Below are 27,192 nucleotides of genomic sequence, written 5' to 3'. Positions count from 1 at the left end.
ACCTTGATGCACTGCTTTAGGTTCTGGCCAGCTGTTGCTAGATCCCTGGTGGTCCCTGGATTTGGAGACCAAAGGCACTGGAATTCTTGGCTAGATCATAATTTTTGTCACCAGGGTTAAGATGGGAGTATTCTGTTCACTGCAGCAGGTTGAGTACAACTGGTGTCCCCCTGTTCTTCAGCTTCTCCTGGCTGAAGGAGGAGAGTGTTGTGGCAGTAACAGCTGTCTCTGTGATGTGTAGATATTCTGGGATGCATTCTGGGTAGGTGGGACCTTCTACCTATCTGCAGCCTTCCAAACAAGGGGATGCTGACGTGCCAACTACAGCATGTACTTTTTCAGTCTGCAGAGGATTTGCAGAGCAGTGGATGTACTGGATTTGGACATGCCAAAGCTGTTCTTTTTGTCACTGCAGTGGAACTTCTTTCAGCTGTGTAATACCGTAGCCTCAGGCACAAGAACCACAGCGTTGCAGTTCTGCTCATGCTGCATGCAGTGGCAGGAGAAGCTCTGTAGCCCAGACTATGTTCTCAGCCCATTTCTCTGGGAATCACCTGGGGATGATGATGGTCTCCAGAGGGAGTTTGTGATGGTGGAGAGAATCCTCTAGTCCTTCATTTTATCCCCACACTGTAAATCAAGATGCTGCCCCACTCACCAAGGTGTGCTCCTGGTAGCAGCTCCCATCCCAGCCCCTCGGAGCTGCCAGAGCCTGCCACGTTCTCACGGTACCCTTCAGCCAGAGGAACACAATTATTTCCATTTCTTTTTCCTCAGATGAGGAGGATTTGAAAAACACATAATGGTGCATTTTATCAGCGAGTTTTAAATGGTGTGATTCATCCCCTATGACGTTCTTTGGTTTATTTTTTTGGATATCCATACAGTTCTGTCAGTGCCAAGCACTGTAAGGAAGTGCCTCGTGGCAGACAACCTGCTCTGCCCATATGTTCCCTTTAAAAAAAAAAAAAACCCAGCTCATAATAGGAAGTCTTTATACTGCATGCCAAGACGCTTGGGGCTTGTTAAATATATTCTACTTGTCAACAACTACCCAATTTAAAAAGTAGCCTTGGTGTGAATCAGCTTTGAACAAGTTCATTTGACTCAAGGGATATTTGCAGGCATTAAAACAAGTTGGATCACAGTGGTAAAAATGTGCAGTGGTTTCCTGATCAAAAGCACTATCCAGTGACTTTTTTTTTGTTTTGTTTTGTATTAATCTCTTTCAGACCTTCAAAAGTGCAGAGATTTTCCCAGTTGGTGATTTTGGAGGGTGAAGGAGGTTTATTGGGGCAAGTGTTTCTGGGGTCCACTCAGAGTGTTGCTGGAAAATCAAGTGGCAAAGGAGGTGCCTGGTGCCTCCAAAGTAGCAGGAAATCTTATTTGGAACTTGTTCCACCATCGTCGTTGATTGAGAGTTAATTATAAAATGTCAAATGTCATGGTTAAGGGTCTTTTTCAGCCTGAGTGGATCTCTGAGTGCTGTGGTTTATTCTCTTCCTCCCCCCCTGCATTCTTCCTGGATGATGGTGTTACAGTGGAAAGAGGCAAAGGAGATGGCTGTCCTGGATTGTACTTGCAAAAAAATACCATTTCTCAGAACAATTTTTTTTGTTGTTGTTGAAGAACTCAAACATTTCTGCTTCAGTTTCTGGGCCAGCAGTGCAGGACCACAGAGGGGTGCTGTGGTGGCAGCCTGTATTCTGCATAAGGTGTGATGGCCTCAGCTTTAATATCCACCAGCTTTGGGCTTCTTCTCTTTCATAACTTTTGGAGTAGTTCACAGAGTTTGTTATTTGTTCTGTGTGCACTAAAGAAGCACAGCTTCTTCCCAGCTTGGGAAGAGGAGACAATTTAGTATGGCCCCTTCCCTGTCTCTCCTGAGATGAGGGGAGGGGATATTCCTGCAAGTGAGGGGGTAAATGAAGTTAAGGCTTGGTAAGGTCAACTTGTAAGAGACCTGAATTTGGATAGGCAAAGGTTAATGCTGTATTTCCCTGTCTCTTTTGGGATGTGTCCAGAGGAAGAAGAGCATGGAGCCAGCCTGAAAGTCCCTGTTGTCTTCAAAAAACCAATGCTGAGGAGGTTTGGGAGTTAGCTGCAGGTTTGGTGTGTGGGAAAAACGGGAAGCGTTTTGGCACGCTGGTGTCCCAGAGTACACGTGGTGCATCATTAATGCCTTTCCTTCCTTGATGTCTGATCCAGCCTGAACTCCCTGTGTGTCAGTCACTGGGGTGGGTCAGTAATTTGTAAATGGAGCTGGTGATGCTGATGTAAGATCAGCATTTTCAGCGCCTTGAGCCATGCTTGATGGCTTGGGCTTTTACAGGGATAAATTGTAGTGGATGGTAGCATTTATCTTCAATTCCAACTTGTTTTTGTCTCACAGCCACCCCTGTAAATTCCAGCAGCTCTCAGGAAATCAAACCACTTTATTTCAGAGTCTGCCTGTGGAAATGCAAGGCAGGACACAAGTTGCTTGTTGGCACAGGAGTGCTGGCTTGTTTTTGGGAGTCTGTGTTCCTTGTAGCACTGTGGTGAGAAAGATGAGGCTGGTCATCTTTCCATCATGAGGGCTGGTGGGCAGAGATGAGGCGTGCAGGATAAATGGTGTGGGATGCAGTAGAGAGGGTGCTGCAGAGATGATGGAGATGTTCCACTCAAAACCTCCTTGAGACCAGGCAGGATTGCTCACTCAGGCTCACGTGTCCCCGTGCAGCATCTGCAAGGCTCTTTGCTCTGGTCAGGCAGGAAGAGGTGATGGGGGGGATGGAGTCTCACTGATAGGAAAAGCAGGGATTTTACATCTGTCTCCCTTGTTTCAAGTATTGGAAAACACTGTGTTCAAGGAGATCATGCTGGTGATGGTCCTACTTGGAGCAGCAGGTTGGAGCAGAGCCTTTCTGACCCACACTTCAGTTGCTGTGAGCTGTCAGAACAGGTCTCTGCCCACACCTGGCAGCTGCCTGCAAAAGAGGGGAGCAGAACTGGGGCCAAGTGACTCCTTCCAACTGCTGCATCCACCTGGCAAACCTGTTCACACTAAAACCCTGGCTTGGGTAAAACCTGAGCACAAGGCTGACAAGGAAGTGCCACTCTGCAGGTGGTGTCAGCCCAGGAGCTGGAGGTGAGCTGCCAGCACGTGCAGGTGTAACACGAGTTCACCTTGATCCCAGTGGTGCTATACCTGTGTCAGTGACACAGGTTTATGAGCTTGGGAAGGGCTCTGGCATGTACAGAGAAGGCTGTGGACCATCAGCCTGCTCCTGCAGCTCTGCAGGTAGCTGAGTAAATGAGGTGTGTCTGCTTCTAGTGCAGTAAAGCTCCCGTGGAGCCACAGATGCAGCTGGCCCGGGCTGGTGTTTGCACAACACCTGCACAGAGGCAGCTTGGAACAGCAGGCTGGTGTCACCCCGTGTCTGACTGACGTGGAGAACTTGGGATCAATTAATAACACTTCTGAAAGGGTGTAAGTGCTGATTTTGAAAAGGGTTGTGAGTTTGGCATACAGCCTGCTGGGTTAAAAAGGAGGGAGAAGGAAAAAAGAGACACATCTTCCAGTTTGACATGTTTGCAGCGTGGAGAGCTTGGAAAGAGCATCTTGAAATAACAGGCAGTAAGGATTAATGTGCTTGTGTCTGAGAAGACTGATGAAAGGGGGAAGGAGGGAGAAGTTACAAAATGCTTGCTTGTTGTGCCAGGAGCTGTGGAGAACCACAGCTCACAGCGTTGGGAGGCACTGACAGGCAGTGCTGGAGCCAGCCCAGAAATCCCTTCCACTTCAGTTCTGTATCTGCTTAGAGATGTGATGTGTCCTGACCTGTGCTCAGGGAACAGCCTGAGTCTGAAACCTGCAAGGATGTTCAAGGAGATAAAATTGCTCCAACCAGAATAATCCTTCCAAGCACTTCTCCCTCAGCTTAGGGAAAAAGGTGCATTAGAGATGATGACTGGAAATTTTGTTATTGCAGTTCCTTAGGTGAGGGTTCTGCACTACAATCATGCTCAGTACAAGGAGTGCTGGGCTGTGTAATGAGATAATGGCCTAACAAGTGCAGTGTCTTTACTTCTGCTGAATAAGTCACCTTTCTCTTTCTGTGTGGTGGAGCTTTTGCCTTCAGGCTCAACTAACAGTGCTTTCAGATAAACACTTCTCCTTATGCAGCTGATGAAATAATAGAGGTTATTACATCTATTGAAAAAAGGCTTTTGAAACTCTGGATCAAAAAGTTTGCTGGTATTATTATTATTTTTTTTTTTTTTTTACAGTTTTCATCATGGTAGATTCCCAAGGTGCAAAGGCCACAAAATTTTGTTTTGCAATTCAAACCTGACCATCTCCATTGAATTGGCAGGATAATTCCCAGCACCACAACCCGGTCTTCTGCTGGGACTGGAGTGTAAATGTTTATGACAGATTGGATCCTGAGTTGAAAGCTTCAACCGGTATCCTCTCTGTCTTTAGAGAAAAGTATTTCAACAGCTGATGAGTGTCATTGTTAAAATTAGATATTTTATTTTTGTTGTGATTTTTTTTCTAGCTTCTGCTCTTGGTTTCTCAATCTCACTTTGTGACTGCTTAGATTGAATTAATTTGGTGTCAGATTTTCTCTGCAAACACTTTCAGGCTGTGATGACAAACCTGTATTATAAACACATGTGTATGCAGTGCCCCTTCTTGTGTTGATAGTGTTTTGAATTGCTGCACTTAAAATAATGAGGAAATAGTAGTGTGTTTATTTCTTGTGCTTCCATTTAGTCTTTCAGCTGACTCTTGTTGCTTTTATCCAAGTTCCTTTCAAACACATGCAATATCATTGCTTAGCTTTCTGATTAGGGGTGATGCTTAATTTTCATCAAATAAAAACCTACAGGGAATAAAGTGATTCTGGTAAATTTTTCTGCTGGTCTGTGCAGTCAGCAGGGAATTTGTTTGTGTTGATGATGCATTTCTCACCCTCCAGACTGGCTGTTACACTTGTTAGTGTGAAGGCTGTCGATTCAACACAAATTAAGAGCACCCAGAAAGGTCAGGTGACCTTTAAAAACTGTCTGTAAGCTCCATTCCAGCTCAGCCATCCTGAGACAGGAATGCCAGAGGTCAGCAGGATGGATCTCTCCTCCTCTCCATGCCCTCAAAGGCTGTGGGCAGCAAATGCCAGCTGAACACCTGAAATAGTGACAGGGGTGAGATGGATCCCTCTGGGATGACCATGAATTTGGTCTGGGAATGCCAGCAGTCCCAGCTCATGGGTAAATGACAGCCTGCTGTGTGATAGAGTCTGAAGGAAGGTCACTTTTTAAAGATTAACCAATCCTGGTGGAAAACCCCAAACAAACCCCCAGATCCCGACCAACGTTCAGCCAAGCCTTCAAGCACACAAGCCTTGTTTTCAGAGCATTGCCTTGCCCGAGTCTTTGTGTCACCAGGGCTACAACAATACTGCCACAGGAGAAGTTGGGTGAGCTAAGAATAGCAGATTTCCTTGAGAAATGCTTTTGTTTATTTTGCTTTCCTATTTTAAAATAGTTGGAGCCATAGCAACCTTTTTCTGAGGGGTCCTAGAAGAATTGCCTGGTCACAGATTATTGTTGTAATAAGGAGGGCAGTTGTGAACTGCCTTAATTCTCTGGCTTCTTCCTTGTGACCTGCAAGGTTTTGCTGGCAAAATAATGGGAAAAAAAATTGTGAAGTTGTTTTTTTAAAGGTGTTTTTTTAAAGGTGTTTGTTTGGGGTTTTTTTGAAGGAAGGAAATGGACAGGAGTGAGAGGATGAATGGAAGGTAATTTCTCCCAAGGAGTCAGGGACAGAATGGTGATAGAGACTGAGAAAAGGGGCGAGCCTGGAAGTACAAGTGATTAAAATATCCTAAGTGAGGCACTTACAAGCACAAGAGCTAAGAGGATCGAAGCTGTACATTTTAGACAAAAGGAAGATTTGTATTTGGATATTTTCTTCTTGTGGGTAACCAGTGCCTCTTGGCTGTCTCACAGGAATGCTGTAAGCAAGACAAAGCAGGGGAATTTTACTTTGAATGAAGCTGTGATTTAGTGCAACCCTTACTCTTAGGTGTACACCAAGCAAAATTACAGTCTGAGAGAGATTCACAGTACAGCAGCCAACACACTTCTTACCCTGTGATTAAAAGAGAAAAGAAAAAAAGAAAAAAAGAACCAAAATAAAAGAGAAACAAGCCTTTTTGGCAATCAAGAAGAAGTAAAAGGCCAAACTGTCTTTGTGTCAGAGGACCTGGTAATATCCACTGGCTCAAGAGCCCTGACTGGTGGCTTGGCAAGTGCTGAAGGGAGAGCACTGCACACAATGGGTGACAGAAAAAGAGGACACAGTCTCAAGTTGTGCCAAGTGAAATACAGGTTGGATATCAGGAAAAGGTTTTTTATGGAAAAAGTGATAAAGTATTGGAATTCTCTGCCCAGGGAGGTGGTGGAGTCACCATTTTAACAAAGCCTGGATGTGGCACTGGGTGCCAGGGTTTAGTTGAGGTGTTGGGGCTGGGTTGGACTTGATGGTCTTGAAGGTCTCTTCCAACCTGGTCATTCTGTGAATTCTGTTTTATGTGCTTGTCTCACTCATGAGCCTACCAGAGGGAATAATTTATACGGAAATAAAGTGTAGTGGGTGTTTTCTACATTTATATCACCTGTTCATTCCACTCTGGAATGTGGATCCTGGTTGGAAAGCTCAAGCTTTTGCTGAATTTTAATTGCCTTTCCCTGCTGGTCATATGGTACAGGTTGTTGGCTAATTAAGGGTGGTTTCCAAATCAGGGTTCTGTACACACAAAATACCCTGCTTTCTCATCTGTCTAGACAGGCCATCTAATCCAGTATTAAAATGCTGAAACAGGAGGGAAAACATTTTCTTGGCGCTTTCATGTGAAGAATTCACAGGAGCTTGCCAAAGCCAGGATGAGGAAAGCTGTGCTTAAAGAGCTGAGCTAAAACCCTTTAATTTCTACTGGATATAGATGGGAGAAAAGATGCTCCTTTACTGTGGCAATGAAAATACATGGATCAAAGGAGAACAGGAGTTCTCCTTGTTCTCCTTGTCAGGAGAACAAGAAGGGGAGAGGGCTGTAGAATGTCTGTGGGAAGGAATTCTCCCCTTCTGGTCTGCCCTAGTGAGACCCCACCTGCAGTGCTGGGACCCCCAACAACAGAAGGACCTGGAGCTGCTGGAGCCAGTCCAGAGGAGGCCATGGAGATGCTCCAAGGGCTGGAGCCCCTCTGCTCTGGAGCCAGGCTGGGAGAGCTGGGAATGTTCACCTGGAGAAGAGAAGCTCACCAGGGAGAGCTCTGAGCCCCTTCTAGGGCCTAAAGGGGGCTTACAAAAAAGACAGAGAGTGAATTTTTACACAGGCAGACAGTGAGGGGACAAGGAGGAAACAGTTTTAAACTAGAGAGAGCTTTAGATTGGACATTAGGATGAAGATCTTCCCTGTGAGGGTGGGAAGGCCCTGGCACAGGGTGCCCAGAGCAGCTGTGGCTGCCCCTGGATCCCTGGAAGTGTCCAAGGCCAGGTTGGACAGGGCTTGGAGCAGCCTGGGCTACTGGAAGCTGGCCCTGCCCATGGCAGGGGTGGGAATGGGATAAGCTGGAAGGTCCCATCCGTCAGAATTCTGTGATCTACCTTCTGTTGGGCTGTGGCCGTTGGAAGCTGCTGCAGTGGCAGTTGGAACTGAGGCAGGGCCAGCTGGGACAAGCTGCAGTGGCAGAATCAGAGTTTGCACACACTGTGCAAATCCCTCTTGCAGGTGAGTCCACAGAAGGGCGGATTGAGCTGAAGCTGTTTCAGTTGAAGCCAAACATTTTCAAAGGAGTTGTCAGAGCTCCAGTGGGACCACTCTCCTCTTCAAACCACTGCCTAAATCCATGCTGACTGCAGTCTGGTGTCAGCTCCCTTACAGAGAGTGGATATTGCTTGGTCAATATACATAAATTGTCTAAAATCCTGGAGAAAAAGGGACTCTCCAAATGAAACTGCTTAATTGTGCTTCATTAGTTCCTGTGATGATTTACTGCAGTAGGCCAGCAGTGTTTTAAGTCGACCCTTCTGGTGATGGAAGAGAGGAATAGGGATCTTTGTTAGTGGCCAAATGTTGGGAGAATTGAGGAAGAACTCAGAATGGATATCCAGCAGCTTGGCAACAGGTAGAGGCAGCACACTATGAGCTCCTTGGATGTCTCTGTTTGGGGAGGGAGGAGGGGGAGGCAAGGAATTGTGTGTGTGCTTTATCCAGATCACTGGGCATCAGCTGATTCCAGGGCTGATAAGTTCTGGACTGTGTGTTTATCCTTTGCAAGTTGGGACTCGTGTCCAGCTCAGGTCTGGAAGGGTAGGAATCTCTGCACCCTGTTCTTTGTGCTCCTGAGGACAGGTGTGAACCACCCAGAACCAGGTAAGTACACACTGGCTTTTGTGAATAAAGACATCCCGCACTGCTCATCCCTGATCAGGGTTGAAACTTAACCATGGGCTCAGGCCATGGTCCCACCTACTAAAATGATGTGATGGGACTTGAGAAATAAGGGTAGATAGCAGTAAAAAGGTGTCTTGTTGGAGTTGGCAAAGGAAAACAGGGTCCTGCTTGGAGGAGCAGTTGAATATATTGGTAGATGGAGATTTGGGTAGATCTGGACTAGTCAGGACTGGTGTGGGTTTGAACCTCTCATCTAAGCCTGAGGCTGACCCTGATGTGGCAGGACAGTGTTGGCTCCAAGGGCTGCATTTTGTGAAATTTTGGAGTGGCCCTTGTTGACTTCCACACTTGAAACATTTTCCTGTCTGTCCTATTTCTGTAATGGCTGGCTTGAGATCCAATGTCCTTGCTTTGAGCTAAATCCTTTTTACCTCCTCTCCTACTTAGAGGATCTGAAATTCAGGCTTTGTGGTTGCCACAGTGGCAAAGTGCAGCTTCATTGCTGGGTTGTGGAGCTTGTCAGCACTGGGGACGTGGTTCTCTTTCTTTTAGAAGTCTTCACCACAAAATTACCACTTTTAGAGGTTATATAAAAAGATGGGCGTTTGAAACTCCTTTGATTTGTTTGGAAATAGTCTACATGGCATGAAAGGGTGGAGATTTCTGGAGTTCTTGGTGCTCCAGGCTAAAAAGTTGTTTTGCATCCCAGCTTGACCTCAGTTATCCTTTCTGTGCATCCCATGTTGAAGGCTGGGTCTAACCAAGTTTTTCTGTTCTGCTGGACTTCTTCATTTTTGATCCTTTTAACTGCAGAGGATAAGCTCAATCTGAGCTCCCTGAACACACCTGTCCCCTTCCTCCTACAGGTTCCTTAGAAAGAGAGCTTGGACGGCATGCAAAGTTGTGAAATATCTGCAGACAGCACGGATGATCCTCTTAGTAGTGGCCTACGGAGAAAGCGACAGCCTCGAATAGTCGTGATCGGTGCTGGGCTCGCGGGCCTGTCGGCAGCCAAGGCGCTCCTGGAAAGCGGATTCACGGATGTAACAGTCCTCGAGGCGACCGACCGCATCGGGGGCCGCGTGCAGAGCGTCCAACTCGGTGAGAGCAGCTGTGGCAATCCTTAAAATCAGGGGGTTTTGGGCAAGTTGCAAAAGGCAGGCCTCGGAGGCAGCAGAGCTAAGCAGTGGCCATAAGATTTGCCAGCAGAAAAATTATACAAGAAGTAAAGAGTAAGGACAAACAGAACAATGGTCAGTGTATTAACACTTGGATAGAATAACTCCCTAAGCTACAGAAAAGTATATCTAGCAAGATATTAGGAACTTCTAAGCTTAATAATGGAGCTCTGTGCATTGTATCTTAAGGCTTACAAGCAGGTATTGTACTTGAAATAAGTGAGCATTGTTTTAACCAAAGGTACACGTACTTATAGTGGTTGGATAGAACTACTGTCAATATGCTTTTGCTTTGTGTGATTGGGCAAAAAGCTTTTAAAGTGAGTTGTAACATTGAGTTCTTTGTCTGCTGCCTGGGATGTGAGCTGCTGGCAACTTCCCATTGTCATAACCATGTAATGAGGCTGATGCTGGAAAATAAACAGCTCGAGATGCATTCCTCAGCAGTCCTGTCCCGTTGGTGATTTGTACATAGAGCCATGGCTGGGGATAAGCAGTGCCTGCAGAGGGCTGCTGGTGGGGTTTGTGTGGCCATGAGCTCAAATGAACCTTGGAAATGGGGTTGTGTGCATGTGTGAAATGGTTTGGGGTGTGGCGGTGTCAGGAGAGTAAATATTTAAATCCTTGGGCACCTCTCGGGATGGGTGAGTGGTTCTGTGCTGTCTCCTGCCTCAGCTGTGACCCAGGGCTGCTCCAAACCTGTGTTCCCATGAAGTGAAAGATTTGGGGATTGTTTTCTCTCGCACAGGAGGAGCTCCGTGTAACAGGTCTGTGATTGAGTGACTGTACGCAGACGGCTTCCACCCAAGTTTTCCAGCTTCACTCTTTCCCAGGAGCAGCCAGTAAATCTCCAGGCTGTTTCTCAGGCATTAGAGCCCTTGGAAAGGGGGAACCCCGAGCTGTTCCACTTCACAAACAACCCCATTAATTTCCCTAGAATTAATTTACTGTGTAGGGCGCTACCCACTGGGAATCAGGCTGCTGGAAAAACATCTTCAATGTATCCTTTTATCCTGATTTTCAGCTTTCCTACCTGGGCAGCCTCCTTTCTTAGAGTGTAATAAAGGTGCAGACTCTGAATATTTGAATGCCAGGTCAATTTAAAAATCTCTACAGGCAAAATTCCTGGAACAAACATTGTCCTTTGCAGCACAGGAGTCACTGAAGCTTTTCCTGCTATCCAGAGGGACATTGCCTGTCTCTTCTCTGCAGGAGGCATAAAGCTCTCTGCTTTTCCTGAATTGCTTTCCTGATTTCAATTAACTAATTCTAGTTCTGGTCTCACTCTGGATATTACTTTTGCCCTCTTGCTGCCCTGCTTTCTTTTTATTTTTTTAGGTGCTTACATCACTTAGTGTGTTTTGCTTGATAAACTCACTACAGTAAATAAACAGCAACCTCCTGTGAACTTGCAGAAGGGAAACCAATGGAAAGGCAGTCAGAAAAATCTAATCTCCAGGGGTTTGAGTAGGGCACTTTACATTCTGCTGAGACTTGGCATAGAGGTTAGGATGGGAAGTGTGTCCTTTACACACAATCCACAGTATTAAAAATATCCTGGATCATGCCTGTGAGAGGAGGGAAGTGTGAAAGAGCTGAAATCTTTGGGGAGCAACAGATCATTCTCCCAGGGTACCTGTGAAATAGTTCTGGTGTTTTAGTACCAACGCTGATTCTCTTCTCCTTGCCCACCTTCACCAGTAACTCACATCTTTGCCTTTGCTGGGAATCCACCTCCTCCTCATTAACACCTCTTAATTACCAGGAAAGGAGAGCAGGTGTTTCAGTCTGGAGGCAATCTCAGAGTTTGTAGATGTAACTGTTAGTTGCAGAGCAGAGGCTGGCATCCAAAGTCTTAGTCTTTTATTATTTTTTTAAAACTCCAAACTGTCTTTTCTTATCTTTCTCTTATCTTCTTATCTGCCAGCTCTCAAGGTTGCCCTGTGTGGGTATGGGCTGCAGTTCTCTGCCAAGGTGGATCCATGTCTGGCCTCTCCTGTCTGCACACTTGACTAAAGATCTGATTTAAATTTCAGCAGAGCTACTAATTAGGAAGAAATTCTTCCCTGTGAGGGTTGGGAGGCCCTGGAACAGGTTGCCCAGAGAAGCTGTGACTGCCCCTGGATCCCTGGAAGTGTCCAAAGCCAGGGCTTGGAGCAACCTGGGCTAGTGGAAGGTGTCCCTGCCCATGGCAGGGAGTGGGAACAAGATGATCTCTTAGGTCCCTTCCAAACCCCAAACCATTCTGGCACTGTGGCACCTTCTCAGGGTTATATCTGAATCCATCCTCCTCACTGAGCCATGTCTTGTAGGGGACAGTATTTTCCCTCAAGTGCACAGACTGTTGCTTTTCAGGCCAGGGGTGTAATTTGGATATTCAGGGGTTTGGGTCTAGCACAGGTGAGGGAGAGGGTTTGTGTCTTTGTGCATTGTTTGTTTCCTGCACATGACCTATAACATCTGAATCCACTGCAGCTATTTCACAATTACCCAAGAAATGGTCAGGATTGCAAAGGGAAATGTGAAAGTTGCCATCCCTATCCAGGAGACTTGATCTACAATCTGTGTTTCTCTGCTTTGTTGTTGTTGTATGGTATGATTCATTCCAAATAGATTAATTTTGAACCTAAAATCCTTTAAGGCCCTGAAAGTAAATTGGCTGTCTCTGTTTAAAAGAATTTTATTTAATTTTACACTTTAAAGTAACTAATCATTTAACTTACACCTGGTGAGAGCTGGCTTATCTGGTAGTGATGATAGTAAGCATGAATATTACAGGCAAGAATTAGTTTTTAATTTGTTGGTATTTGATTATGTTCCACACAGCTCAACAGGAGAACTTGGAACACATCATCACTGTCACCAAGCAGTAAGGCAGCAGCAGGACCTGCTGGCAAATTGTTTTCTTTGAAAAATCAGGTGTCTCAGCAGGATTTCTGTGCAGCAGAGACCAAGCTCCTGCCCTAGAGCAGGAGGCAGCATTCCTGCTGCTGCTTGGCACAGCCTGACTTGCAGGAGGATTGCATTAACCAGGGAGCTGCCACTTGCAATATTGATGAGCTCTCTACCTTTGGCTGCCAGGGTTCAGTCATTTCCACCTGGCTGGGTGCTCTGGGGTGTGTTGGAGTCAGTGGCACCTGAAGTGTTCAGGTCTGTGTGTCGCTGCTGCTCTCTGGTGCAGGTGCTGTGGTGTAGAAACCTCCTGCTGTACTGCAGGTTTTGAAGGGCAGTCAGCACAGTTCTCACTGACAAAGGGGCTGCTTGGGAAATGAGATCTGTGGAGCTTCCCTCAGAGGCAGGGGCTCAGCCAGGGAACAGCGTTCCTTGGAGCTTTCACCCTTTAAACCTGACTGCAGCACAGCTCAGTGCTGCAGTGCCTCTGTCTGAGCATACATTTACATGTTAAACAGCAAATGATAGCTGGGAACTGCACCATCCTTTCTTCATCAAGCAGGATCCTATTAATTACCCTGCTTAAATCAGGCATTCCCACACTGCTGCAGCGGTGCTGGGAGATGCCCAGCTCTGTCAGACTTTAAACTAGCTTTGGCCTTCTGAGAATCTGTCAAAATATGGGGGATACATGACCCAAGCTTATTTTTAGCACCTCCTTTCAGCTGCTGAGCCTCCCCCTGAGCTCTCAGCCCAGTCTGGCAGTGCTGGATTTGGGGGGGCAAAAGCCCTGGTGCAAATCCTGATAGTTGTGAGGGATGGGGCGAGTGGGGCTGACCAAACTCTTTGTGTTTTTCAAGTAGAGAGAGTACAGGTGATGAAAATAAAATGCTTTCGCTGTTTAGCCTAACAGTGCCTCTTTCTAAAGAACCTAATCTATAAATCTCCAAAGGCATAAGTAATGAAATACAGCCTGTTTACTCATTTGGGGAATGGAAATGCATGTTTAATTGCAGTTAATCTGAGGTGTATTTGTAAATAACAACCATTTTTAGTCACATGACAAGGTTCAGTATTCAGGCCAATGTTGCAATCCACATTTTCCTACATCTCCCTGCTGGCAACAACTGAGAAGGGCTGAATTTCTCCTTAAATATCAAAGGTGTGTCACTGTGAGGGATCCTTATTGCAACATCCCATCCTTCTGGCAATACCCAAACCTGAATCCCAAAGGACCAGTTTGAAGAATGCTGGCATTGTGTCTAACAGAGAAAAACTCCCTTAAGGGATGTTCAAACATGTGCAGTCCTTGGGCAGTTCTGCTTTTGCACATTGGATTCAGGGCTGAGCGTGAGAAGCTTCCAGGAAAACAGGCTTCCATAACCAGTTTGCTTGGCTTCCTCTCCTGCAGGGCATGCCACTTTTGAGCTGGGAGCCACGTGGATTCATGGTTCACATGGAAACCCAGTCTATCATCTAGCAGAAGACAATGGTTTGCTTGAAGAGACCACTGACAGCGAGAGGAGCGTTGGGCGGATCAGTCTTTACTCCAAGAATGGGGTGGCTTATCACCTCACCAACAGCGGGCAGAGGATCCCGAAAGATGTGGTTGAAGAATTCAGTGATTTATACAACGAGGTTGGTGTCCAGCTGCTTTGTCAAGTGGTAGATTTGTCTGGAGCACTGAGACCCCTTGGCAGTTAGAACATTCCAGGGTGAAGGTAGAAAACCAGTGGTGTCTTTAATTTCTTTGCAAAAAAAAATTGACGCTAAGTTTTCTCTCATCTGCTTCACTGCACCCCATTTCTCTGATGTGGGATTAACTCTCTGTGGTGAGGAAGAAAAATCTTTCCATGATAGTAATCCATTTAATCACTTCCAGCAACTATTTCTGGGGAGATCCAGTAATTTGCTGGGGAGATCCAGTAATTAATCCAGTGCTTAATTAAAAGAGTAGTGGAAGGATCAAATTGCTAAACAAAGTAGAAGGCAAAACCTTAGCAACAACCAGCTAAATATTGTATCCCTGTGACTTTTTATTGGTTATAAATACTATGAAATGCTGTGTGGTGTGCCAAAGTCAGTGCAGTTTTGTAGGAATTGTGAGAAGGAAGGAAGGAAAGGAACATCTTTTTCTGGGAGATTCATACCAGCAATGGATTTCAGTTGAAGGTTATTTAAACTTTTGCTTGCCAAAGTTAATTATGATTATTCCCCACATTTTTTTTAATGTCACTTGTGAAGTACATTTAGAGGGGTCAGTGCAGACTGCCTGGCCCTCCAGGTAATATGATCTCTCAGTGGGTTGTAGAAAATGGAGCAAAACATGAGTATTTTCATCAGGCTGTAGCCGTGCCTAAAACCTTCAGATTTTCATCTGACAGCAAACTTCAGTATTTGACTCTTGGCTGAACACTCACTAGATTCAGGTTACTCTTGCATACTTTGTTTAAAAATATGTCTGGGAGCATTAGAAAAGTCACTGTAGCCTGTAAAGAATTACCAAGAATTGGGTGGGGAGCAGAAAAATGGATTTTTTTTTTTTCTTTTGAGAAGATTTTTGGCATTGTCCTGTGTTTCTGAACTGGAGTCAGTGATAGGATGGCACAAAATCATTTCAGTTTCAGAGAGGAGTAGTAGGAATTTCAAAGAAATCTCATTTTGGGAAGGATTTGTCAACCTGTGGATGACGTCTTGGACAAATACAGATGGATATAATTGATCTGAACAATTTTTCATATTGCTGGATTTAAAAAATGAATGAGACTTTTTCCAGGCAGGAAAAAAAAGACAGGTAAGATGTGTGTGGAGGAAGATTAACAGCAACTGGGGCCAGAAGGAGTAAATGAAAATACTGCAGTGTGCAGCATTATTTATGTAAATGGAACACTGCCAAACTGTGTGCAGGGCTTGGTGATCATCCTGGAAGATGATAGGAAAATCTCCAGCAAAGGGAGGGCAGACTCCAAAATGAGAAGGGAATACAAAGATGAGAGCCACTTAGCTTTGAGATAAACCCAGTAAGATAAAGGCCATAACAAGTTACCAGTGTTTTAGAAATGATTAATTTGGTAAATCTACCTTTTCTTTTAAAGGGGAGAGAAAGGGGCAGCCAGTGACATGAGAGAACAGCACATTAAAAGTTAATCTTCTTTACACAACACCTAATTAGCTTATCATTGCCACAGGATATCTTTATCACTAGGAGACAGAAAAGGCTTTCACATTTATGGCTTGTAAAAATGTCTGCAGCCACTCGTGGTGATAAAAAATACTTTAGGGACAGCTGGAGCCAAGCAGGGGACATCAGCCAGCCCCTTAATTGCTCTTGCTGGGAGAGGCTTTCTCTGCCTTCCTCCGAAGCCTGCTGGAATTTCTTGCAGGAGCAGCTCATGCTTTTGTTGAGTTGCTTGTCCCAGCCTCTTCAGGGTGCTAAGCTGGAGGGTCTGCACTGATTTGAGACATTTGGCTGTGGTTTATTCCCTGCTCTGCCTAGGAAAAGTGGGAATTCAGGCAAGCTATGTAATCTCATCAAAACAGCCAGTTTAAATGGCTGTAGGAAATACAAGTGCCCTGGAGGGAGGGCAGCCAGGAGCAGGCGTGTGGCTTTGGGGACATTTTCCTCTGGCTTGAAGTGCAGAGGGTGTTCCACACTTGCTGAGTCTGGCAGGGGCATTTCTGCTTTGTGTTTTGGGGTGTCCCCCACTTCCCCAGCATTACTGTGAGAGTGGTGAGAACCTGGCACAGGCTGCCCAGAGAAAGCTGTGGCTGCCCCTGGATCCCTGGGAGTGTCCAAGGCCAGGTTGGATGTGGCTTGGATCAATTTGGTCTAATGGAAGATGTCCCTGCCCATGGCAGGGCAGTTGGAGCAATACAATCCTCAATGTCCCTTCCAACCCATGTGATTCTGTGAGGGGTTTTTTTGCATGTTCATTAGAGGTTATTTAATCTTTTTTTTTTTTTTTTTTTTTTTTTTTTGGCCAAAGGTCTGTTGCCTTAAGTGGTGGTGAAATGAACGCTGGGGAGGAACAGCAGGAATTTTCAGTTCTGCATCTCTGTTTTTTTTTTTTTTTTTTTTTTTAGGGAGGTGGATTTTATGATAGGTTTTGTTAAAGTATTTCGAAATCGTCCAGGATAAAAAGTCATCTTACAGATCACTAAATCCTGAGGTCAGGGTCGGGGTCTCACAGGAGCTCCTAGGCCTTCCTCAGGTTTTTATCAGCAATCCCACCATCATGTCATCTCATCCCTTCAGAGGAAGCTGAGACAGCAAAGGCTGTGACACACCCTGTCCTGAGCTGAAAAGAAAGACCCCCCCACAAAACAGCCAGCAACCCATGATGGATGCAGAGCCTAATCAGGGATGTAGGACTGGCATGATCAGTGGAAAATGTATCCCTGAATGAGCAGGGCTAAATTTGTCACCCTTCCAAGGGCCTGCCCTCCGTGCACAGCTGGCTCGCTCCCCCTCGCTCACACCCTGCCTGGCTTTGCTTGCAGCTGCTGCTGGGGCTCCAGCCTGTGCCTTCAGCTCTGCTTCTCCAGCTGGGTCTCTCTAGCCCCGGTTATCTTGTCATCTGGACATCAAATTCTAGGGAATTCAAAGTGCAGGGGGTCTCCCTTGAGTTTCATTGGCCCACGTGCAGTCTCTGAAACTGCATTTTAGCAAGGCGAGGTCTCTCTGTGATGAATTTTCCTGGAGTGAAAAGCAAAGCACCCCTGTACCTCCAGAGCTTTGCCTCACTAATTCATCTGGAAAGTCCTTAGGCTTTTTCCAGGCACTTATCCAATCTTTTTTGGCTGGCTTCTTCTACCTCAATACAAGTTTTGCTGCATTTTTGTTTGCAGTAGCCTGCATTTTTAATAGCTGTAGGGATGTCTCACAGGAGCCTTTGTTTGCTTATGAGGAAGCAGAGCAGTCAGAGTGCTTGAAGACTGCTCAGCTCTTCGTTTCTGCAGCAGGGACTGTGCTGGGGTCAGTCAGGATCTGTCATGAGCTTTTGACACAGGTGACCTGAATTCTTCTTGTGGAAGGAGGGCAATGCCTTCAAGGAAGGTCTCCAGTCCTGCAGAGCATCCACCTGGATTCCCAACCACACATTGCCAAGGGAAACACCATGAGACAGGGCAGGACTTTTAGGATTGTCCTTCTTAGACCGTGTGCTGTGTGGAGCTGGCACTGCTCAGGGTCATTGTCACTCCATTTGGTCAGTCTCCAAAAGGAGAGAGGCACCTGGGAGGTTCCCCAGGGTGTGATGCCCACATAATGTATTTGTAATCTTCCCACCTTCTTCTCCATTCCTAGGATAACTGGGGGAATCCTGGGGCTGGGAGAGCATTTTAGCTCTTTTTGCTTATACATCTGCATGGCTCTCAGGAAAATGACCAGAGTGGGAGGTCTGAGGGTAATGTCTGCACCTTTGAGGTCTGTGTGTGTGATTAACTCCTCAGAAAGTGTGAACAGGGACAGTTTATCTCAGAGTTGTTCCTCTGTCCCTGCTAAGTCCTCATTTCCCTTTCCAGAGAGATGTTTAAAGCCGATTCCCAGGTATTAGTGAACAGTGGGAAGTGGTGAGCTGGACAGGTTAAATGCAGCTGAAAAATCACAGTCCATCACCAGCCTGATTCAGGAGAAGTGCCTGCTTTTACTTCAGCTTTTCAGCAAGGATGTGGTCCCTGAAGAGCTGCTTCCCAGGAACCCTCCCTTTAACAATCAGCTAATTAATGGCCTTGTTATCTGTCAGCTTTCTCCTGTGTGCTGCAACAGCTTCTGGGGAGGGATGCAGCCAAAGAATGACAACGTTTTCCATCCTCCTCACCCCCACCCCGTGCTGGGCTTCCTGCCATCCCCAATTAAGCTCCAGTGCCTTGCCTTGCAGTTATCATGGAAAGCAGGACCAAAGGGCCACCGAGAGTCACCGTTCCCTCCCTGCCTCTATTGCACTGGCAGATGTCTGGCCTGGGAACAGCACAGCCCTATCTCCATCAGGGCTTTTTACTGGACAGGGATTAAGTCACAGCAGTTTTTAAGCCAAGTGAGCAAAAGACAATGCTGGGCATCGTCACCGGCGCTGACAGGAAGGAGTGTGGATGGGGATGTGCTTTCCTGACCTCCTTCAGTGTGGAGAAACTTCTTTATTTAGCTTTGTTCTTCCTAAGAAACTGCCTTTTCCTGTGGTGGAGGAGCACGTAGGTAGTAAACAAACACGTGGAGGAGGAAGCCTGTAGGTAACAGAGGGGACATCCCTGCTGGAATCCACGTTCCCTGCACAGACCCTGGTTGTGGCATGCCCCAAAGCTGTTCAGAGAGAAGACAGAAGATGGAAGCTGAAGTGAAACTGTTTTAGGACTGTGGACATTCAGTTAACTCGTTTTAATTTCTTACCTTCAACCCCCTCTGTCTTGCAGACCCAGGGAGCTGTGGTTGTTCAGCATGGAGGAGAGAAGGCTCCAGGGAGACCTTCCAGCATCTTCCAGAGCCTAAAGGGGCTCCAATAGAGCTGGAGAGGGGCTTTTGACAAGGGATGGAGGGACAGGACAAGGGGAATGGCTTCTCTCTGAGAGAGGGCAGGGTTAGATGGGATGTTGGGGAAGAATTGTTCCCTGTGAGGGTGGTGAGGCCCTGGAATGGATTTCCCAGGGAAGCTGTGGTTGTCCCTGGATCCCTGGAAGTGTCCAAGGCCAGGTTGGATGGGGCTTGGAGCAACCTGGGCTGGTGGAAGGTGTCCACCCCATGCCAGGGGGTGGCACTGGATGGGCTTTAAGGTCCCTTCCAACCCAAACCATTCCATGATTCTGTGAATTCCCTGGAGAATTGTGTATAAGCCTTCAGAATGAGGGAAGGAAAACTGCATAGAAGAGAATCTCTGTCTTTTACTTCTGTTTTTTCAGAGAGGCTTCTAGGGCCACTTGTTCTGTCCCAGATCAGGGGAACTTTAGAGTGAGACATGTTTAGGTCATCCTGCTGGGATGTGAGACTGCCAGTGGTAAGAGATGGGAGTTGATGCAGTCTGTCCTTTGGTTTTGCTCTCTGCTTGTACCAGGTGTGTGATAATAGAAAAGCAAAGATTGTCTGGACTGTCTGTGGTGTAGCTCTCCTTGCTGGGCATGGAGCAGGGAGATTTTGAAGGGTTAACTAGAAAATCAGCAGAATCTTTTGGGTCATTTTTGTTGTTACCTTTCCCCAGGATCTTTGAGGGAAAGCCCATTTCTACTCTTTCAGGAACCCTGCTGCTGAAATGCTGAAATTATTGGAGGAGTATGGGTTTTCAGATACTACAGTTGCCTGTTCCCAGTGACTCCAGGGATGGTCCCATAGGAATGACAATGCTTTCCCCATCTGGGGAGGGAAAGCCTGGATAATTCCAACTCCAGACTGCACAATTTTGCTCCTGCTTCATTGGAAATCTACCTTAAATGAGGTGTCCTAGTGAAGCTTTTCCATAGCTTCTTACACAGGATGTATTTGCTGCTCATATTCATTAAAACATACATTTTAAGCATCTTTTTCATTCATTTATTCTGACCATATATCTCTCAATGTAGGACCTGCTATTTCTCCTTTTGCTTCTTGCCTACAACAGCTTTGCCTCCTGTTCTTCCTCAGATGGTTCAGCACCCCCAAGAATCAGAATATCCTGAGTTGGAAGTGACTTAGGAGGATCATCAAGTTCAGCCCCTGGGCCTGCACAGGAAAACCCCCAAAATCACACCTTGTGTCCCAGGGTGTTGTCCAAATGCTTTTTGAACTTGAAAAGCAAGGAAATAACAGGAGAAATAAGAAATCCTGATGGGATTAAATTTACCTGCTGTCTGATCAATGGGATGGCACCTCCAGGAAAGGCTTTCCTTGATGGTTACAGCACAGAGAACTTGTGCTTTCCTGCTCTGCTCCCTGTGGGGCAGTGAAGAATATAATGGTTAACGAAAACATAGTCAAGCTCACTTCTCCTGTGGGCCAAGTGGTGGCTGGGTTTTAGCAGGGCTTTGCTTGTCCTGTGAGTTTGTTATCTGCTTACAGAGCTCAATCAGCTTATGAAAGCCGAGCTGATTGTGCTGACGCAAGGTCTGTGCAGCCCGGACCTGCTGCAAGTGCTTGTGGCCTCAGAAATCCAGGGACCTGAGAACCAGGGGATGCTGGAACTGCCAAAGTTTCCTTTGCTGGAAGTCTTTGTTTCATACAGGACGTTGGGCCCCACCTTTCTTGTCTGAGAATCTCCTTGGAATGGCCGTGTCCCAGGCAGTGTCTGCAATTCTCTTCTGTCTTTACCAGTCCCACTCATTTTCCTTGTGATTGTTTCTTCTCTGTTTTTATTGTTTATTTCACCCCCCTTTTTTTTTATCCTTTCATTTTTTTTCTTCAATTTCCTCCTCATCCCTTACTTGTCAACTCACCTTCCTCCATTTGCTCACAGACCTCCTCTCTCTCACTCCTACCACTGCAATGTGTTTATCCTCCTCCCTTTCCTCTTCTTCCCTCTATTTTGCCTCCTCAAATTCACTTTATTCCTAAAACCCAAGATAAAATCAAGCTCTTGGGGAGAATTGGAATGAGAAGAACATAAACCATGGTGGATTAGCCCTATCAGCAGGGAATGGAAAGCTCCAGGAGCTTTTTGAAGGCAAGGCTGCCACAGTTTTTTTACCAGCTTTGTACCAGATATTTACTGTAGACTTCATCTTCTTGACATATCCAAATCATCTGTCTCCAAAAAATGATCATAAAGTGTAATCAAAGCATCTTTGACAGGAAAAACTCCCCAAGCAGGGATATCCCCTGTGCTTGTAAGAGTATTGTTCACCCTGTGGCATGATGTGAATGGGAAGGGGACACATTCTGGACAAACAAATCATTAATGGGATGTGCTACATTTCTGAGAGGCATCTTTTGAAAGCTTTCCTGTGTTAAAAGATTCCTCTTGAGTTTTTTGTTTTTGTTTTTTTTTTTTTTTTTTTTTTTTTTTGGGTGTTTTTTCCATAGAAAGGAAGAGCCATGATGCAATTGCAGGCTCTTCTGACAATATTGTAGATAGAAATACAAGTTTTTTCCAGGCAGCCACAGGCAGGGAGCTGAGGTGGATGATGTTTCCTTGCCTTTACATAGCTTGTATGGAAAAGTGGGGTTAAAAATATCTTCAAAGGAGGAAGGAGTATCTTCAAAGGAGAACAATTTGTTACAAGGGATTTTTACTCTGGCTCCTGGTGAGAGGCTCTAGGGATGTCACTGTTTTCCATGGGTTTCTACCTGTCCTGTGCTCAAGTAAAATGTGTGTGCATACAGAATTCCTCTGCTGTTTGTCCCTTCCTGATTCCATGGGATGTTGGAATCCAAAATGCAGGGAATTCTCAGAACTTTAGGCCTGTAAGCCAAAGATTAGAATTAAACACAGGATTTGATCTGAGACCTTGGAAAAGGCTTCCAAACTTAAGTACTTGAAGCGAGAATATGGATTTATAGTTCAAAGCAGAAACACGTTAAGCTAAAAAGAAGAAAGTTTAGAGTTTTAGAATTTAAGATACAGAAAAAATAAAAGTAGTTACAAAGGTAAACAAGAAGTTTAGAATACAATACTGTAGGTTTACGTATCATAACGTAATTAACTAAGAAAGCTTACACTGTAGCATAAGTCCATAAAACAAAATATTTAAGGATTGAGTAAAAAACATAAATATCCTTATTAACAGTGTTTTATTAATCAATAAATCCTTAAAAGGTCTTATAACTAGAGGTCTTGTGACCTTCTAAACCATGCAGTAAAGATGTGAGCCAAGCTCACCCTTCCTCTTGATGTAGAAGATAAGAAAAATAAATCACATCATCTAAAACCTCAAAAATCTCATCTCTAACTCATTCAAAATTCCTTTAAAAATCCCCATAAATGGGACAGCAGAAAAACAGCTGTGAAACTGAATTCACCCACTCTGGTGGATTCCTTCTAAATAATGGAGAGGGTGGAAGGGCTGCTATCAAACCTGGGACACGGAGGTGGGAGAAGAGCCGGTGCTTTTTATCCGATGTGAGGGAGGACGTGGGTTCTGCTGGGAGGAGGAGCTGATCCGAATGCTCTGGGTTGGGACAGGTGAAGGATCATCCTGCTGGGGATCCCATCCTCGTGTCCTCTCTCTGGCAGGTCTATAACCTGACTCAGGAGTTCTTCCAACGAGGTAAACCAGTCAATGCTGAGAGCCAGAACAGCGTGGGCGTTTTCACACGGGACGTCGTGCGCAAACGCGTCAAGGCCGACCCGGATGACACGGAGGCCGTCAAGAGGCTGAAACTGGCCATGATCCAGCAGTACCTGAAGGTCGGTGTGCACATCATTGGGGTGTTTTGTTTTGGCTTAAACTAGGAGCAAACAAATCCTCAACCTCAGGCACCTGGCTGAGCCCTGCCCAGCCCTGGAAATTGCTTTCTGTGCTCTCTTGCAGTTTGTGTTTCTGTTGACAACTTTCCCTCCTGTTGCAGATCCAAAGATAGTGGATCTGCAAGGAATAATGCCTTTACCTTTTTTTTTTTCTTACCTTAAAACCCCAATTGTCTTAATAGAAGAGGCTTTCCTAGGCCTTGTTAAATTTTCTGATGTGATTTAGATTTTTTTTGCCACCTAAAGCTACTCTATTTTCAGGTTCTTTTAGTAATGTCTTATCTTATGACTTACACCTGCACCCCCAGATCTTGCCTGAGTGTTTTTTACCTCTCAGAGACCAGAAGAAATGTAACTTTGATGCTAGTAATTTGCTGAAGAAATCCCCAGAAAGCATTTTGAAGGTAAAGCAATAAAAGCCAAGATAGACTGTATAAAACCAGCTTTTCACACAGCTTCCATAGTTCTTTTTATCTCCTTGGTGACTTGGCTAAATGAGTTCTCAGTGAGATGAAGCACTGCATCAAGCACTCCACGAGTAAAGTGTATCAGTCATTTTTATTTCAATTAGAATGACTTAAAAGCTTCTGAAATGAGGCAGGGGAGGCAAGCAGCACTTTGTCATGTGCTCACTTTTTTCAGGTGGGAAGCTAAACCAAAGAGGAATAAAGATCTAAAGAGTCTCACAGGAGATTTGAGATAAAGCTGAGGTTTGAACCCTGGTGTCCTCCTGAGCCTGATATCTCAGCATCCTCACCCAAAACCTTTTATCACAGGGTGTCTCTGCAGCTGCCACGTAAAACTCATTAATTGTGTTACCCATATAGTAGCACCCATGCAGACAGGGTTAAGTTATTGGATGTAGCTCTGGGTTTCCTGGTGGTTTTTCCTGTGCTTGCTCCTGGTTGCCACATTCAGAGCTGTTTCTGCAAGTCTTGCAAATCCCTTCTCATGCAAATACCTGAGAACAACAAAGCTTCTCATACTTAAGACTATCAAATGACAGAGTGGGGATTAACCTGTCTTGGGTTAGAGTCTTGGTAGTTGCTTGTTTTTCCCCCCTGGCATTTTGCCTTCATGGTTGAAAGAATCAAACAGCCACCAGTGTTTAACTTCATAATGAGGAGAGGAATGTCCTGCTGGAGCATCCAGGCAGGATGAGGATCCTGCTGTGTGCCACGGGTTTTGTGTTGTGTGACCCTGGGGGAGGTCTGGGAAGTGTTTGGGGAGGGTGGAACTACAGCACAGTCCCCACTGGAGTCAACAGGCAGTGACCAGGACAGGGCAGGCACCTGTTGGTCCCTGCAGGCACAGGAGCAGCCTGGGAGCTGCTGGTACAACCCTGACTCGTTCGCTTTGTCCCAGCACAGAGATTCCTGCCCTGCACCAGGGTGCTCCGCAGGGAGACTGTCTAGGCTTGTCAGGCTTCCAAGCACAGTCATTAAAGTGGAAAGGTCTGGAAAATAGGTCAAAGGACGAGGTAAGGAATTGTAATATTCCTTAAAATGCTTAGAGAATTACAGTGTGCGAGCGATTGTGACTCTGGTGATGTGAAGATTTTAAGATCACTGTGTCCCGTGCATCAGGATTATCATTAGAAGCTTATCACAAGACAGGCCAAACATCCTGCCTTTGTTTCAGGGATTGTTGGGAGCTACAGCTATGCTTAATACTCCTACAGACATTAACCAACAGGTTAATGGATCTAAAGCTTTGGTAATCACATCAAACACACGTGGCTCACATCTTGGCATTTCCCTTTTCCGTCTCCTTCAGTTCCTCCTGTGCAGGGTCCTCTCACCTCTGGCACATTGTTAGCTGGCTGATTGCTGACTGTTTGACAGCACGCTGAAAGCTGCAGACAGCAGAAAGAGCTGCCAGAAGTTTTTTGTGGCTCCTCGTGGGAACGTTTATTAGCGTTGGAATGAACATCTGATTAACATAGCTCCAGGTTCTGCTGTAGGAGCACCAGGCAGCAGGTCCCTGGCCACTGCAGAGGGTTTTAAAGGATAGAGAACAGAACTTTAACCCAGAATTGTGCAGAAGCAAAGACATAATGGAATTCTAGGTTCACAGAATGGTTTGGGTTGGAAGGGACCTGATGGACCATCCAGTTCCATCTCCTGCCATGGGCAGGGCACCTTCCGCTAGCCCAGGTTGCTCCAAGTCCCATCCAAACAGGCTTTGAAAACACTTCCAGGGCTGTGGCAGCCACAGTTTCTCTGGGCAAGCTGTGCAGGGCCTTACCACCCTCACAAGGAAGAATTTATTCCTCATATCTAATTTAATTCGGCCATCAGTTTAAAGCCATAATTTCCTGTCACTCCATGGCCTTGTCCAAAGTCCCTCTCCAGCTCTTTCGTAGCACCTTTTGGTACTGAAAGGTGTCAGGAGGTCTTGCCAGAGATTTCTCTTCTCCAGGCTGAACAGCCCCAGCTCTCAATTTGTCTTCAGATCAGAGGGGCTCCGGCCCTCTGGTCTCTGAACTCTGGACGATGGAACTCCAACTCTTTACCATGACAAAATGGTTTCTCTGGTTGCAAGAAAGGCTGAGGATTGATTTTTGTCAGATCCTATGGCCAAGCACTTCTTTACTAGCAAAACTAATCTGGTTTCAGAGTGGAATTCACCACTCTCATCTCATGCAGCTCCTCTGTGCCCTCGCAGAGCTGTGCTGCGGCTAAAGGAGTTGCTCTGTGGCAATGTTGCTTTTGTGTTGCTTTTCCTTAGGTAGAGAGTTGTGAGAGCAGCTCCCACAGCATGGATGAAGTCTCGCTGAGTGAATTTGGGGAATGGACCGAAATCCCCGGGGCTCATCACGTCATTCCTTGTGGTTTCATTAAAATCGTGGAGATTCTGGCCCGCTCCATTCCCAAGTCTGTCATTCAGCTCCGCAAGCCGGTCAAGTGCATCCACTGGAACCAGTCGGTCAGCAAGGAGATTGAGAGGGTGGCTGACCACAACAGTGACCTCCCCGAGGAGAACAAGGGCTCCAATGTCTTCGTAGAGTGCGAGGACTGTGAGTTCATCCCAGCTGACCACGTCATTGTGACTGTGTCCCTGGGAGTCTTGAAGAAGCGCCACGAGAGCCTGTTCCACCCCCGCCTGCCTGAGGAGAAGGTGATGGCCATTGAGAAACTGGGAATCAATACCACTGACAAGATCTTCCTGGAGTTTGAAGAGCCTTTCTGGAGCTCTGAGTGCAACAGCATCCAGTTTGTCTGGGAAGACGAGGCGGAGAGCGAGAGCTTGACTTATCCCGAGGAGCTGTGGTACAAGAAGATCTGCAGCTTTGATGTGCTGTACCCACCCGAGAGGTACGGCCACGTCCTCAGTGGCTGGATCTGTGGAGAAGAGGCTTTGATTATGGAGAAGTGTGATGATGAAACTGTGGCAGAAACCTGCACCGAAATGCTGCGTAAATTTACAGGTCAGCCGTGCTCTGGTGGGAGAGGGAGCGTGGGGCTGGGGAATCAAAAAACCACGAGGAAGGAAATGCTTTAAAGTCATTTTTAGTTCTTTGGCATTTTGTGTCCCTTTGAATGTGCGTGTGCTTCCAGTATAGCTCCTTCTTGGGTGTGCCTGGGAGCTATTTATACAGAGGGGCTGATAAACCGGCTCAGGAAGTGATGGGCAGAAGTGCTGGAGGATTCCACATCCTCTGCTTTATTGAATCACAAATAACTCTTCAGCAGCTGAAGCTGTCGGGCTCTGAGGGCTGATCTCAGCTGTGGAGAGCAGCACGGCCCCTTCAGAAATTGAACCTGTTTAAATCAGCTGAGGTGTGGTTGAATCACACCCATGATTTCCATTCAGTATCAGATTGATGGAAATAATCTCAAAGACCTAAATTTCAAAAAAATCATTGATCTTGAGAGTTTCCATTTTCTGGGTGCATAACTGAAACCTTCCTGGACTTCACAGATTTCATGTTCTGTGATCACACATCACTTTAAGGGCAGCAGTTGGACTGAGGCAAATCTTAGATGTATTACACTGAGAAAATCCAAATGAAATCACTTAAAGCAATAATACTTGGATGCTGGGCTTTAGTGTGTCCACAGTCACTTCTCTAGAGGTCACACACCTTCCCAGGAAAAGGGATTTCTTGTATCTGAGAGTCTTTGACATCCTCTGATGGGAGACACTGTGCAAGTGCAGGTGTAAGATAGTAACACTGAAAGAAATAGTGGTGGAATTAATAGCAGTTTTGAAATAAGGGTTTTGAATTTATACAGAATTACAAGCAGTTATAAGAGGAGCATCCTCCAAGATTAGATGTAGTTTATGCTATTTTACAGATGGCTTCTGTGA

General features: G+C 45.9%; 1 protein-coding gene across 2 annotated transcripts in view; it reads left to right on the top strand.

Moving 5' to 3' along the window:
- SMOX (spermine oxidase) overlaps positions 1-27,192 on the top strand; it is a 50,719-nt gene that overhangs the window by 16,425 nt on the left and 7,102 nt on the right. Inside the window, exons 1-5 of one of the 2 annotated variants that reach the window (XM_053939944.1) lie at positions 7,687-7,778; positions 9,311-9,545; positions 13,926-14,152; positions 22,645-22,818; positions 25,609-26,308. In XM_053939944.1, coding sequence (XP_053795919.1) covers positions 9,338-9,545; positions 13,926-14,152; positions 22,645-22,818; positions 25,609-26,308 — 1,309 coding nt within the window. In that variant the 5' untranslated portion in view covers positions 7,687-7,778; positions 9,311-9,337. Of the gene's footprint in view, positions 1-7,686; positions 7,779-9,310; positions 9,546-13,925; positions 14,153-22,644; positions 22,819-25,608; positions 26,309-27,192 lie in introns of those variants that run through there. The other variant, XM_053939943.1, reaches the window with a different exon arrangement.

The sequence above is a fragment of the Vidua chalybeata genome, chromosome 4 (genome assembly GCF_026979565.1).
Source record: "Vidua chalybeata isolate OUT-0048 chromosome 4, bVidCha1 merged haplotype, whole genome shotgun sequence".
NCBI lineage: Eukaryota > Metazoa > Chordata > Aves > Passeriformes > Viduidae > Vidua > Vidua chalybeata.
Note: the sequence above shows the minus strand (reverse complement) of the source record. Positions and strands in the feature narration are given on the sequence as shown.